Source organism: Chiloscyllium punctatum, chromosome 40 (assembly GCF_047496795.1).
Source record: "Chiloscyllium punctatum isolate Juve2018m chromosome 40, sChiPun1.3, whole genome shotgun sequence".
Lineage (NCBI taxonomy): Eukaryota > Metazoa > Chordata > Chondrichthyes > Orectolobiformes > Hemiscylliidae > Chiloscyllium > Chiloscyllium punctatum.
In genome coordinates this window covers 20,582,366-20,597,132 of record NC_092778.1, presented here as the reverse complement: position 1 = coordinate 20,597,132, position 14,767 = coordinate 20,582,366, and the positions used below count along the sequence as shown (strand labels likewise).

The 14,767-nt window shown below is 40.4% G+C and overlaps 1 protein-coding gene across 3 annotated transcripts in view; it reads left to right on the top strand.

Annotated features, from left to right (window-relative positions):
- The window catches only part of LOC140464418 (E3 ubiquitin-protein ligase MGRN1-like), a 158,682-nt gene that overhangs the window by 42,863 nt on the left and 101,052 nt on the right, over positions 1 to 14,767 (top strand). For all 3 annotated transcript variants that reach the window (XM_072559443.1, XM_072559441.1, XM_072559444.1), the window contains exons 2-4: positions 756 to 874; positions 6,418 to 6,506; positions 13,541 to 13,687. In XM_072559443.1, coding sequence (XP_072415544.1) covers positions 756 to 874; positions 6,418 to 6,506; positions 13,541 to 13,687 — 355 coding nt within the window. The remainder of the gene's footprint in view (positions 1 to 755; positions 875 to 6,417; positions 6,507 to 13,540; positions 13,688 to 14,767) is intronic.

The following is a 14,767-nucleotide window of genomic DNA, read 5'->3' as shown; positions in this document are numbered from 1 at the left end:
GCTACAAGTGAGGAAGAGGTTTTTTATTTATTTGTAAGATTATGGTATCACTGTAACGATCTCGAGATTAAGGGTCACTTCCACTTCCCAGAAATACTAGTTGAGTGTGTGGTCGGAGATATGGCTGTAGGATTGGGCTTATCAGCCATGCAGGGACAGTCCGAACCCAGGACCAGTGACACTGAAATTCCTAGGGAGACAATCATACTCATTAGCGAGTGATTGCTGATGATCGATGTCACTGGCAAAGCCAGCATTTCTTCCCTATCTCTAACTCCTTTGAAATAAATGGCTTGCTGGATCATTTCAGAGGGTAGTTAAGTTAACCACATTGTTGTCGGCCATTTGAAATTTGTCTGTGCTCTTGGGACCATAAAGTATAATTGTCACAGGTATTCAGACCAAGTTCAAACTTGTTTAATTGCTATTTGGTGAAGGATGTTCCCATATTAGTCCGAAGTTTTGGCTTCGTCCTGGGGAAAAGCAAACTTCTCTTAAAAATACTTTTGATGTGTCAAAGTGAGGCGTCCGAAGTTGCACATAAAATGTGCTGGATGTTCTCAGATGTGTGTTGTCGATTCATTTAGTCTTTATTTCAACAACAGCCAATCTTGTAGGTTTGAGTCAGTCTGTCAATTTATACTGTAATCTCGTTGTTCAAATAAATCTTAAATATCAGCTGTCTGCACTTTCTGATATTGAAAGAATTGTATTTACAGAGCTGTTTATAATGAGGTTACTATTTCATATTCCAGGAAATTACTTTGCAAGCCATTTCTTCATGGGTGGGGAGAAGTTTGATACTCCACATCCTGAGGGATACCTGTTTGGTGAAAATATGGACTTGAATTTCTTGGGAAACCGCCCTGTACAGGTAATATGTGCTCAGTACAACATTGATGTTAGCTTCACAGTGTGAAATGTGTACCTAATGAGTCACCATTCTTCCAAGAAAGCATTATTGTGTAAATGTACTTCTGTACCTGTTATCCTACTCTGTAAAGTTAAATCCCTACATCCTAGTTCAGTTCCAAACACTAATAAAGGTAGGCTCATGACAACAACAAAAGTTTGCATTTGTATAGTATCTTTACTGTAATAAGATACCTAAAGATGCTCAGAAATGCAAATTAAAACAAACACTGCAAAATAGCAGGAGAAGGCGTTGTTGAAGAGAGAGGTTTGAGAAGGCTCAGGATGGGGGAACAGCACTGTTAAGGTGGAAAGTTTCCAGAAGAGTAATTGAATGGGTCTAAGAAAACTGAAGGCTTGATGACTGAAGGTTGAAAACAAAGCAAGAGTGAAGGAATAATGGGTACATGAGGAACTCAAAACTAGAAGTTAAAAAGATAGGGAAGGATGAGGCTGTGGAAGAACTTGTGAATGGTGAGAGTGATGTGTTGAAGGAGACATGATGGTCATCAAGCAGGACATAATGATAGGAAACTAGTGTCAAAAGTTGACTTTTTTTTGGAGGAATGCAACTTATGGTATGGACTTTGTTAAGCCATGATGAAGTGTCTATTGCCAAAGCAGTAGATAAGTCCGTCCGTGGCATCAGGGAGTGAGGTAGGAATATTTGGAGAAGCTTTTTGTGTAGTTTAGAATGTGGGATTGAACAGTTATCAAGATTACTCCCCATTCAGCTTGGCCTAAACTGCTGCTAGGGGCATGGATGAAGTTGAGGAAAATGGTTGACTTTTGACAGGAGTGGCTGATGGTTGGGGCTGGAATGGAAAGCTGCTCTGGAAGATGTAACAGCATCTTTTGAATCTGATGGGATCCCGCATGCTGTGGAGAGAGCTGGGCAGCACCGAATGAGAAATGGCAGTGCCTGATGATGAATGTTAATCTTGTAACTGTAGGTGAATAATTGCAAGTGGTAGAAACTGTTTTATAAATTATTTAACAATAGTTTCTTAGTAAGAGCCCTGTAACTTCAGACCACTGATTTGGGATAGCTTGGTACAAATGTGTAATAGAAAAACTGACTCCTTTTCTGTGCAGAGCTAAGCAGAGTGCTGAATTTGACAGCCATTTGTTTCCTTCCTTTGTTCCCAGTGTCAGTTGCAGCTAATGATTCCCCTACTTTCAGAAACTTCTTACAAACATTAGACTTTTTAAGATTATATTTTAAACTGTCTCCTTTAATTCAAGATAAAATGGCGTCATTTGAATAAGGTAAATCCTACAAAATCTGCCAAGACAAATCAATGTAATCTCGTACGAAAGCTGCGTGGGGATGAATCAGCGAAGATTAATTTTTTGGATGGGAACGAAGAACAGATCTTTGTAAAGCCAGGAGAAATTTTGAACTTTAAACACAAGACCACATTTCTGCTGAGAGTGTGGCATAATATGTTGTAACATTTTTGGTTATGTTAAGCAGTTTTCTGCAGTTTAGTGTATTGCCTACTCAGTAGTTTTTAGCGAAGGTTAATTTTAATTTCTGTTGCTGTAAATGTGTTAAACGTAAAATCTTGTTATGCAGTCCTGTGCCTCTGTCACCAGGAAATTTGTTTTTGTTCAAAAATCTATCAGTCTCTACTGAGATTATAACGCTTTGCAGGTTGAGTAGTAATTGTGTACAAGTTTAGTGTTTACTGCCAACTACAACAGGAAGTGTCAGAAAACTCATCGTGTAAATGACTGATATGATGAATGAACGTTCCATTCTTACTTCAGACAACAGAATTTCAGTAATATCTGAAGGACTTTTATTTCATCTTTACTACTGGATTTCACGAGTTTATACTAAGTGATAATGGAAACAGAAACAAAAAACAGCAGTACTGGCTGTTACTGTGCATATGTTTTGTAGTATCATTATTTTTGTATGTCATATTTTCCAACCTGTTCAGTGGTAGTTAATAAAAATTGGATGATTTGGCATCTTTCTGTTTTGAATAGATGGGAATTTAGAAAAATTTTATATCTTAAAAAGAGGCAATGCTCTTTGGTTCTTGCACTGCTGATTCATGTTGGACTACAGTATTACAATTACCAGCTACACTCTTTGCTTCAGTTAATTGAATTTTATTCAGATGAGCTTAAAGATGAGCTGTTTAACTGTAGAGGTATTGCTGTAGACCTTCCTTGATACCTGTACACAAGCACTTTTCACCAGGAGTCGTTAGAGCACAATCAAGAGTGGGATCTCAAATGATTTCCCTCCTGCTCCTCTCCCTGATGATTATTGCCAATTCTAGAAATTTTATCGTTAGTTCTCCTAAGTCGGTGCAAACTAGTAGTTGTGTTTTGTTCTGCTTAATTTGTGTCACTCACTCTTGTGAGGTCTTTTAATGTTTTTCAGTTGCAGCAATGCAGCCAGCACTGCCTTGTGTATTCTTGCCCCTAGTGGACAGTTTAGTTAGCACGAGTGAGAAACTGCAGTTGTTATGGAGTCATCTATGGTTTTATTAGTAGGACACTCACATCTGAGTTGGTTGGTTATAAGTTCAAGATCCAGTCCAGTGACTTGAGCAAAAAAAATCTGAAGTTGTCACTGCCAGTGTAGTACTGGTGGAGTTATGCACTGCTGAAAGTCCTGTCGTCTTTGCAGGAGATGTTACCTCTCCTCTCTGTAGGATACATAAAATCCACTGTTATTTTGGAGATGAGCATGGAAGTTCCTAACAATGTTTATCCCTCAATCAACATCACTAAGACAGGCCAAATGTTTGTTTGTTACATTTGTTTGAGAGTTCATTCTGTACACTGGTTGAATATTGCATTTTTTTTCTCAACAAGTGTGCCTAAAATTCTTGAATGTTTGATTGGCTGTGAAGCATTTTTGAAGTCATACCAGATACCATATAAAAACAAGATTTACCTTAGTATGGTATTTCAGAATTAATTCAATTTGATTTTAAAATTATTTAAGTAGTACTTTGGACTTGGTCTGAACTGTGGCATGGTAAAATCATTATCATTTTCAACTTGCAGTCTGAGCTAAAAGCATCATTGTCAATTTATTACACTTGGGATAGTTTCATGCCAAGACTGAAACTGAGAATTATCTTTCTTGCCTGAGCTACAACGGGAAGACTGCTGAATACTAGCTCAACACTGAATATGAATGAGTCTGCTGCACTTTGTGGTACTATATGCATTGGCAGTTCCACCATTCCTAGCAAGACATGAGCATCTAATGCAATTGCACAGAAATTCTTGTTTTTTGGTTCAGTAAAATACAACCAAGTCCCTTGTCTGAGTCTTATGGTATATTTTATATATAATCTTTACCAGAATTAAATTGATTAGATTGTGACATACTTGTAAACATGAAGAAATGACTATGGAGGGCTGAAAGCTTTGTGGCAGTGAAGACTTGTACAGTAGAACCGATTGTGCTCCTACTCAAGCTGTGCCTTAAGAACAGTACTGTTATCTGTTGTGGTTCTGTTCGCTGAGCTGGGAATTTGTGTTGCAGACGTTTCGTCCCCTGTCTAGGTGACATCCTCAGTGCTTGGGAGCCTCCTGTGAAGCGCTACTGTGCTGTTTCCTCCGGCATTTGTAGTGGTTTGAATCTGCCGCTTCCGGTTGTCAGTTCCAGCTGTCTGCTGCAGTGGCCGGTATATTGGGTCCAGGTCGATGTGCTTATTGATTGAATCTGTGGATGAGTGCCATGCCTCTAGGAATTCCCTGACTGTTCTCTGTTCTCTGTTTGGTTTGTCCTATAATAGTAGTGTTGTCCCAGTCGAATTCCTGTTGCTCATCATCTGCATGTGTGTTTACTAAGGATAGCTGGTCGTGTCGTTTCGTGGCGAGTTGGTGTTCATGGATGCGGATTGTTAGCTGTCTTCCTGATTGTCCTGTGTAGTGTTTTCAATTTCATCAACAGATGCCCAAGGGAAAGACAACAGAACGAGGACATGCTGCAACCCAAAGGACTAGCCACACTACCATACATCAGGAGCATTTCCGAACTGACAGCCAGACTACTGCGACCACTAGGACTCATAACAGCACACAAACCAACAGCTACGCTCAGACAACAACTCACCAGAACGAAGGACCCGATAGCCAGCATGAGCAAAACCATTGCAGTGTACAAAATCCCATGCAAGGACTGCACAAAACACTACATAGGACAAACAGGAAGACAGCTAATGATCCGCATCCATGAACACCAACTAGATTAGATTTTTTTTTTTAGATTAGATTACTTTACAGTGTGGAAACAGGCCCTTCGGCCCAACAAGTCCACACCGCACCCACCGAAGCGCAACCCACCCATACCCCTACATCTACCCCTTACCTACACTACGAGCAATTTAGCATGGCCAATTCACCTGATCTGCACATCTTTGGACTGTGGGAGGAAACCGGAGCACCCGGAGGAAACCCACGCAGACACGGGGAGAACGTGCAAACTCCACACAGTCAGTTACCTGAGGCGGGAAGTGAACCCGCGTCTCCGGCGCTGTGAGGCAGCAGTGCTAACCACTGTGTCACCGTGCCGCGAAACGACACGACCAGCTATCCTTAGTAGCCACACACACAGATGACAAGCAACATGAGTTCGAGTGGGACAACACTACTATTATAGGACAAGCCAAACAGAGAACAGCCAGGGAATTCCTAGAGGCATGGCACTCATCCACAGATTCAATCAATAAGCACATCGACCTGGACCCAATATACCGACCACTGCAACGGACAGCTGGAACTGACAACCGGAAGCGGCAGATTCAAACTACTACAAATGCCGGAGGAAAGATCACAGGAGGCTCCCAAGCACTGAGGGTGTCACCTGGACAGGGGACGAAACGTCTGCAACACAAATTCCCAGCTCGGCGAACAGAACCACAACAACCAGCACCCGAGCTACAAATCTTCTCCCAAACTTTGAATACTGCTATCTGACCAGCAATGTGGTAGGCTACCCAGGTATGCTTTGTTGCCAAAAGCAGGAAGAGTCCAGTCCGATCATGTTGAATCCTCTATTAATCATCTCTACTTTTAAAAATACCATCCCAGCTTCTTCAACTCTGATTGAACTTAAGTCCCTCACTATGGTACTTTGCTAGTAGCCTGTTTAGAAAGCAAATAAGCCTTTATGGCAAAGGGACAAGAGTCTAAGTGTAAAGAAGTCAGAGTGGAGTTGTATTGATACACCTAGGAAGTTGTAGTGTTCTTACCAAGACAAAGGTGTACTTGGCTTAGTGGGCATTTCTTACTGTTTTCGCATTCGGAGTTTTCTGTGACCTGCTGACTTTGCAATTATGTTTTGCATGCCCAAGTCATTACAACATATTGTACAGACTTGCCAGTGGTTGTCCTTCTGACCCCTTGGGAACACACTGGATGTTTCCCTCCATTTAAGAAACAGCTTGTCCTTTATTGTTTTGAATGTTATGTATTTTGTTTAAACTACTGGATTCATGTATTGATATGATTTTTCTTCAATCTCAGTTTCCATATGTGACACCAGCGGCTCATGAGCCTGTGAAGACCTTACGCAGTTTGGTTAATATTCGAAAAGACTCTCTTCGCTTGGTCAGGTCAGTATCTGTACAAAAGGTTAGAAAAAAAAATTGCTGAAGTTTTTGGAATTTGTTGTTTTATTTGGTCATAGTCTAGCATTATGTCTTTGTTAATCATTGTGTTAAAAAAAATTACAGTGCCTATTCCAGAATATTTAGCAAGTTTCCACAGTCTTATTAAATTCCTCCTCATTCTGTGATTCTCTTAAATGAAGCTGTTCATTTTAATTGAAGCACACTAGACTTGGGCTTCTGCCAGTATAATTGGGTAGTACAGCTGACTTGATGGCTTGTTTTCCTTGCTGAACTAACCATCTATTTGATATTACCTCCAGGGAAATTGGTTGTATTGGGAGCTGAAGGTGTGGAAAATTGCCCATGTGAGCTCGTGTTTATCATAGCCTGGCAATGTTGTCCTGCTGCTACAACTTTTTACACAAGCAACCTGAATATATATTTTTGTTTATGAATGGATCACAGTAAACAGGGGTTAAATATGTGTAACATTTCAAAATAAACTTTCCCTCTGAAATGATTAGTAGCAATACAAAACCATATGCAGCACTGGAGTTTTTGAGCATTTAATGACTACTTTAATTCAACACAATTTGCATAGACATGTTGAAATGTATCATTGTCAAACACCATGTCATAAATCTTGAGTGAGCTCAAGTTTATTTGAATTTTATTTGCCCCATCATAACCATAACTTACCTTCATATCTTTAAAGGAGCTGGATGTTTCAAGACATGAACTTTGGAGGTAACGCTAGAAGGACAGATGTTAGGAGAAATTGTATTAAGACTGGTGTAGGGAGGGACTTGGGAATTCAGAAGGAAAGGAATCTGTACTTGTATTTGAAGTGTGAATCACAAGGTAGGAAAATGGCTAAATCAGGAGAATTCCTTTTTCCCAAGGAATTAGGTATTTCAGGAGCTACTCCCTAAATGCTTTAATCATCCTTGAAATCCCAAATAATACTCTTCTAATTCTGCACCCTCACCCAGATTTAAGATACACGTTACCTCAACATCTTCCTGTTGAGTTATCTTCAGTGTCTGAGGGGCATTTTTTCCACAAGCCAGGAGTTGCGAGCAAAAGAAAAATATCCACTTTAATATTGGTTTGCTTTCTGCCTCCTTTTATTTTGACATCATTTTGATTGTTTGTGATATGTGCAAGACAAACCATTGCTTCTGTTGTTGCAGTGGTTTCCTTGCTATTTAAAATTCAAATTGTGTAAAGGTAGTCAAAGCAATACCTAAAATCATGATAACAGTTATACCTGTAGAATTGTGCAAATCATCGTGTTAAAAGGATTGAACAGAATTTCTTACTAGATATTGTTTCATCCTTCCGTGAAAAATAGTCCCACTAGTTGCAGACTGCTATTTGAGTGCACTGAATTAAGCTGCCAGGAAATCCATGTTAGGGGACAGTCAGTATTCAAAAGCTACTCAGGCAGTCCATTTGTGGACTTTTGGTTAGTTTAGCATGTAAAGTTAGAAACACTACTGACCTTTGCCTTAATATGAAGGCACAGTTGCTGGTACAACAAGGACAGACATTGTCTTAGAGACATGTTGACAAATTGTAGCCAAAATTATAACTGCTTATCAATCCCACATCACAGCTGACAGGAATTCAGAAAAACTAACTACCTTCAACATTCTTATTGACTCTTTGCACTGTTCCTAAAAAGCTTATCATTTGTTAACATTTGTGTGCTGGTGATATTTACATTCCAGTGGTGCGAATATACATGTTAACCTGTGACCTGCCTTGTTGAACATAACAAGAAACGACAAAGTGATGTTGGCCTGTATGACTTGGTGTTGTATGGCCAGTTAGCTTGCTTTTTCTATAGTTCCCTGCTCCTGTTGACACAGGCTGCAAGAACATTGACTGATTAGATAATTTCAACAGTTGAAACTCTTTCACTGCGACTTTCAGGATCTCCATAACTGCTTCATTTAGTGTCACAGAGGTATACAACCCGGAAGCAGGCACTTTGGTCGAACTCGTTCATGCTGACCAGATATCCTAACTTAATCTAGTCCCTCCTGTCAGCACTTCGTCCATATCCCTCGAAACTGTTCCTATTCATACACCCATCCAGATGCCTTTTTAATATTGTATTTGTACCAGCCTCCACCACTTCATCTGACATCTGAATCCATACATGCACCACCCTCTGCATGAAAAAGTTGCCCCTTAGGTGCTTTTTAAATTTTCCCCCCTCATCCAAAACCTATGCTCTCTAGTTCTGGAGTCCCCACTCCAGGGAAAAGACCTTGTCAACTTATCCTATCCGTGCTCCTCGTGATTCAATAAATTTTCATAAGTTCACCCCTCAGCCTCCGATGCTCCAGGGAAAACAGCCCCAGCCTATTCAGCCTCTTCCTATTACTGAAATCCTGGCAACATCCTTGTAAATCTTTACTGAACCATTTCAAGTTTCATAACATTCTTCTGACAGAAGAGAGACCAGAATTGCTGCAATATTCCGGAAGTGGCCTAACCAATGTTCTCTACAGCTGCAACATGACCTCTCAACTCCTGTACTCAATACTCTGACCAATAAAGGAAAGTATACCAAACGCTGCCTTCACTATCCAATCTACCTGTGACTCAGCTTTCAACGAACTATGAACCTGCACTCTCTTTGTTCAGCAACACTCCCTAAGACCTTACCATTAAGTATATACGTCTTGCTCTGATTTGCTTTTCCAAAACGCAGCACCTCACATTTATCAAAATTAAACTCCGTTTGCCACTCCTCAGCCCATTGGCCCATCTGATCAAGGTCCTGTTGTACTCTGAGGTAACCTTCTTTGCTGTACTCTGCACTTCCAATTTTGGTGTCAACAGCAAACCTACTAACTATATCTCCTATGTTCCCACCCAAATCATTTATATAAATGATGAAAAGTAGTGGACCCAGCACTGATCCATATGGCACTCCACTGCTCACAGGCCTCCAGTCTGAAAGGCAACCCTCCACCACCACCCTCTGTCTTCTACCTTTGAGCCAGTTCTGTATCCAAATGGCGAGTTCTCCCTGTATTCCACGAGATCTAACCTTGCTAATCTGTCTTCCATGAGGAACCCTGTCAAATGTCTGACTGACGTCCATATAGACCACGCCTACCTCTCTGCCCTCATCAATCCTTTTTGTTACTTCAAAAAACTCAATCAAGTTTGTGAGACATGATTCCCCATGCATAAAGCCATGCTGACTATCTTTAATCAGTCCCTGCCTTTCCAAATACATGTACATTCTGTCCCTCAGGATTCCCTCCAACAACTTGCCCACTACCGACCTCAGGCTCACTGGTCTATAGTTCCCTGGCTTGTCCTTATCACCTTTCTTAAACACTGGCACCACGTTAGCCAACCTCCAGTCTTCCAGCACCTCACCTGTGATTATCGATGAAACAAATATCTCAGTAAGGAGCCCAGCAATCACTTCCCTAGTTTCCCACAGAGTTCTAGGGTACATCTGATCAGGTCCTGGGGATTTATCCATCTTTATGCATTAAGACATAGAGCACCTCCCTCTCTCTAATATAGACATTTTTCAAGATGTCACCATCTATTTCCGCACATTCTATATCTTCTTTGTCTTCTCCCCACTGATGCAAAATACTTGCTTAGTATCTCCCTCATTTGCTGTGGCTCCACATGTAGGCCGCCTTGCTGATCTTTAAAGGGACCTATTCTCTCCCGAGTTATCCTTTTGTCATTAATGTTTTCATAGAATCCCTTTTGGATTCTCCTTAATCCTATTTGCCAAAGCTATTTCATGTCCCCTTTTTGCCCTCCTGATTTCCCTCTTAAGTATGCCCCTTCTGCCATTGTACTCTTCTAAGGATTCACTCGATCTCTCCTGACTGTGCCTAGCATATGCTTCCTTATTCTTAACCAAAACCTCAATTTCTTTAGTCATCCAACATTCCCTATACCTACCAGCCTTTCCTTTCACCCTAACAGGAATATACTTTCTCTGGACTCCCGTTATCTCATTTTAGAAGGCTTTGCAGTTTCCAGCTGTTCCTTTATCTGCGAGTATCTGGCCCAGTCAACTCTTGGAAGTTCTTGCCTAATACAGTCAAAATTAGCCTTCCTCCAATTTGAACTTAACTTTAGGTCTGGTGTATCCTTTTTGGTCAGTATTTTGAAACTAATAGAATTATGGTCACTGGCCCCAAAGTGCGCCCCCACTGACACCCTGCCTTATTTCCCAAAAGGAGATCAAATTTTGCACCTTCCTGAGTAGATCCTCCGAGGTCCCTGTCAATGGACCAAATTCAAAATCGCTAATATAAGGGATGTGTGCAGGTCCTTGAGCTCAGACATTTGTGAACATATAAACTAGGAGTACAAGTAGATCATTTGCTGCCTCAATTCTGTTATCAAACAAGCATCCATGTACATCTGCTTTAAAAATATTCAATGAGCCTGCTTCCATTGAGTTCTGAGGCAGAGTGTTCCTAAGTATCATAACCCTCAGAGAAAAAATATCTGAGCCCCTTAATCTCTGCGGAATTTTAAGAGTGCTCCCCATTCTGGACTCATCGATAGGAGGCAATAACCTTTCCATGCTTGCCTGTCAAGGCCATTCAAGATCTGAGACAATTCGCTCAAGTTACCCCTCATTCTTCTATATTCAGTGGAAACAGATCCATCCTGTCCAACCTTTCCCCATGAGATAAACTACTCCTAAGAAATAGGAACAGGTGTAGACAGTTTGGCTTGTCGAGCCTGGCTAACCAGACTATAACGTGTGAGCCGATCTGCCTCGGGCCTCACTCTTCTTTTTACGGCAGCTTCTAACAGTCCTCAGCTCCTCTGAAATTCAGAAATTTACCTCTTTTGATACTTTCGCCTTCACAGCTGAGGTTGAGTGCCTGAAATTCAGCACCGTCTTGGAGAAGAAATTCCTTTGCATTTCAATTGTAATTGTTATTGAGTGTGGACGTATCTTCTCAAAAATCACCCCTCATTCTCCTAAAACCAAATAATAAAGCTGAACCTGGCTACCTCTTTATAAGGTCAACCTCTTCATCCCAGGAACCAAACTAATAAATGTCTTGTCAATTGGCTAAAATGCCAGTATGTTCTTTCTTCAACATGGAAACCATAACTTTAGTCAGTACCCGAGGTGTAGTCTGTACAGTAAGACTCGGTTGTTTTTAACTACCTCCTTCCCAACAATTAAGCCAAAGATTCCATTTGCCTCAATTACTTGTTTCACCTTCATGACAATTTTTTGTGCTGCATCCATTGTAATGTCCAGATCCATCTGTGTGACAAATATTGAGCTCTTTTTAATGCAATAGTTGACTTCCTTTTGATTCTACTAAAGTGCATGACCTCACATTTTCCTATAGTATACTCCATCTACCAAGTTTTGGACCACTCACTCAACCCATTTCCATCTCCTTGCAGATTCCTTATGTCATTGTCACAACATGTCATCCTGCCTATTTTTGAATTATCTTCTATGATGAGGTCAGCTAGGTGGGTCTCATCGAGCGATGAAGGGCTTCGATTTTCCTGCTTCTTGGATGCTGCTTGACTTGCTGTGCTTTTCCAGCACCACTCTCATCTAGACTCATAGAATGATTTTCCTGATTGAGGCTGTTAACCTGGTCCAATGAGGAAGCCCTGACTGACAGATTAAAACCAGGAGACAAAAAAAAAATCAAACCTTCGGACATTCTGGGAGTTGGCCTGAGGGATTTGTACCAGTGTCAAGGACGTTCCCTGTGTAAATAAAGGGTGACATGGTCACAGGATATCAGCCACTGCGGAGTTATTTCAGTGGCAATGAAGAAAAAAAATTTAAAAAAAAACCAGGAGTGTCAGAACATTTTGACTGAGGGAGCTGGATCACTGTCAGTGACTTTCCATGTGCAAATAAAGGGTGTATTGGTGACAGGATACTGGCCTCTCTGGATTTATTTCAAATAAACTTTGATGCATTACACGCCAGCTCCACTCCCAAGTAATTAATTATAGATGGTAAATAATTGAGGTGTCAGGGCTGATCCTTGTGGCACTCCATTAGTTGCATCTTTCCACCCAAAAACATTCATAAATCCTGAGCCCATTTTCTGAAGTAGTTTAACTTCTCTCCTCATACTAAGTAATCTTCTACGCAGTAAATTAATATTCTTGTGTGATTCTGTCTTGATGAGTGTAGATTTAAAAGCTTCAAGAGCAATCTTTAAAGCAAAGTTGAATTAACTAAATAAACCTATGCAAGTTCCCCCAATACAGGTCAATCATTAACCTTCATAACATAATGAACCATTTTATTGAGAAGCAGGTCCATACAAATATTAGTAACATTTGCCGAATGACTAATTTTCCACAAATGCTAACCATGTACTCTTTGATTGCAATATGGCATTCATTTTCTTTTCTGAAGTACAATTTCTGTTCATATTTCATTGAACAGGAGAAGTAAGGTGGTTGAGGGGGAGTATAGAACACCAAGTGGGGAGAACTTCAGTTTTTTGTTAATAATGTTATTTGATTGTTTTTGGTCACCCAAACAGACTGCTCAGTGATGAGTAGTTTCAGGAATTTCTGTCAGTCAATTGTAGGTCCCTTGGGTATGATTGGAAATGTGTATAACTTTGACTAGATATTTTGACCAAGTGATTTTGTGTAGAGGTTAAGAGAGTTGTGAACATGAAGTGCTGTGTGTGCCATTGGTGTGCCAGAAATAAATTGAGGTGAAGGCAACTTTTGCAAACTTATGACATTTACAGTGTACTTGAACTGTAGATAAGAATGCTTACACTCTTGTTAGAGATTTGTGGAGGTAGGTAGAGAGCATAACTTTATATAAATGAGCTTAACTACTTGATATTTTCTGTCCAGGCAAGAGAGTGTTAACCTTGAATTTAAAAAAAACATTGTTTTGAGATTGACACAGGGTACTTAAATTGTCACTTAACTGCTGCTCCTTTGCTATTAGTTCAGTATTGTTAATCGCTGATGGCGTATGTTAGCATGTATTTATATTTACTCCCTTACAGGTACAAAGATGAAGCTGACAGTCTGACAGACGAGAATGCAAAGCCAAAAGTACTCTACAGTGTGGAGTTTACCTTTGATGCTGATGCGCGTGTTGCAATAACCATCTATTGTCAGGCAACAGAGGAATTCCACGGTGGTATGGCAGTGTAAGTGAATAAGGATTTTTAATTTTCAAATAGCAGGTAAATCTATAAAATCCTATAGGATTTTCAGTTTGAAAATTTTGAAAGCTCATTGAAGCAATGTAGGGTATGACTTGACTAAGTCCAATTTTGGCAAAACGTTTATTCAACCCACTTGGTCCTCTACTTTGCATTTATGTAACACCTTTAATATAGAAGAATTCCCCAAAGCCAGCTCATATGCAATCAGATAAATAAACAGAGTTGCAAAAGTCACTACTAGATAGGCTGACCAGAAACCTCTTGACATAACTGGGATTTATGGAGGATCACCTTAGAACACAGAACATTACAGTGCAGTACCAGCCCTTCGGCCCTTGATGTTGCGCCATCCTGTGGAACCAATCTGAAGTCCATCTATTCTACACTCTTCCCTTTTCATCCATATGTCTATCCAATGACCATTTAAATACCCTTAAAGTTGGCGAGTCCACTACTGTTGCAGGCAATGCATTCCACGTCCTTACTACTCTGAGTAAAGAAACTACTTCTGACATCTGTCCTATGTCTATCATCCCTCAATTTAAAGCTATGTCCTTTCGTGCTAGCCATCACCATCTGAGGAAAAAAGTTCTCACTGCCCACTCTTATCTAACCCTCAGATTATCTTGTATGTCTCAATTAAGTCACCTCTCAACCTCTCTAATGTTGACTTGTGGCCAACAAGGGGCGAAGTCACATTAGGGTTTTTCTACTGGATAATGAACACTGCCAGCTGTTAGATTTGGAGGTAGTTGAGCACTTTGGTGATAGTGATAATTCAGATATGTTTATTATAGTAATGGAAAGGTATAGGTATATACCACAGGACAAGAGTTATAGCTGGGGGAAAGGCAAATACAATGCGATTAGGCAAGATTTAGGATATATAGGATGGGGATGGAAACTGCAGGGGATGGGCATAAGTGAAATGCAGAGCTGATTCAAGGAACAGTATGGCCTGCCCTTGATAGGTATATACCTAGTAGGCAGGCAGGAAGTGATCGAACGAGGGAGCTGTGGTTTAGTAAAGACGTTGAACCTCTTGTTAAGAGGAAGAAGAAG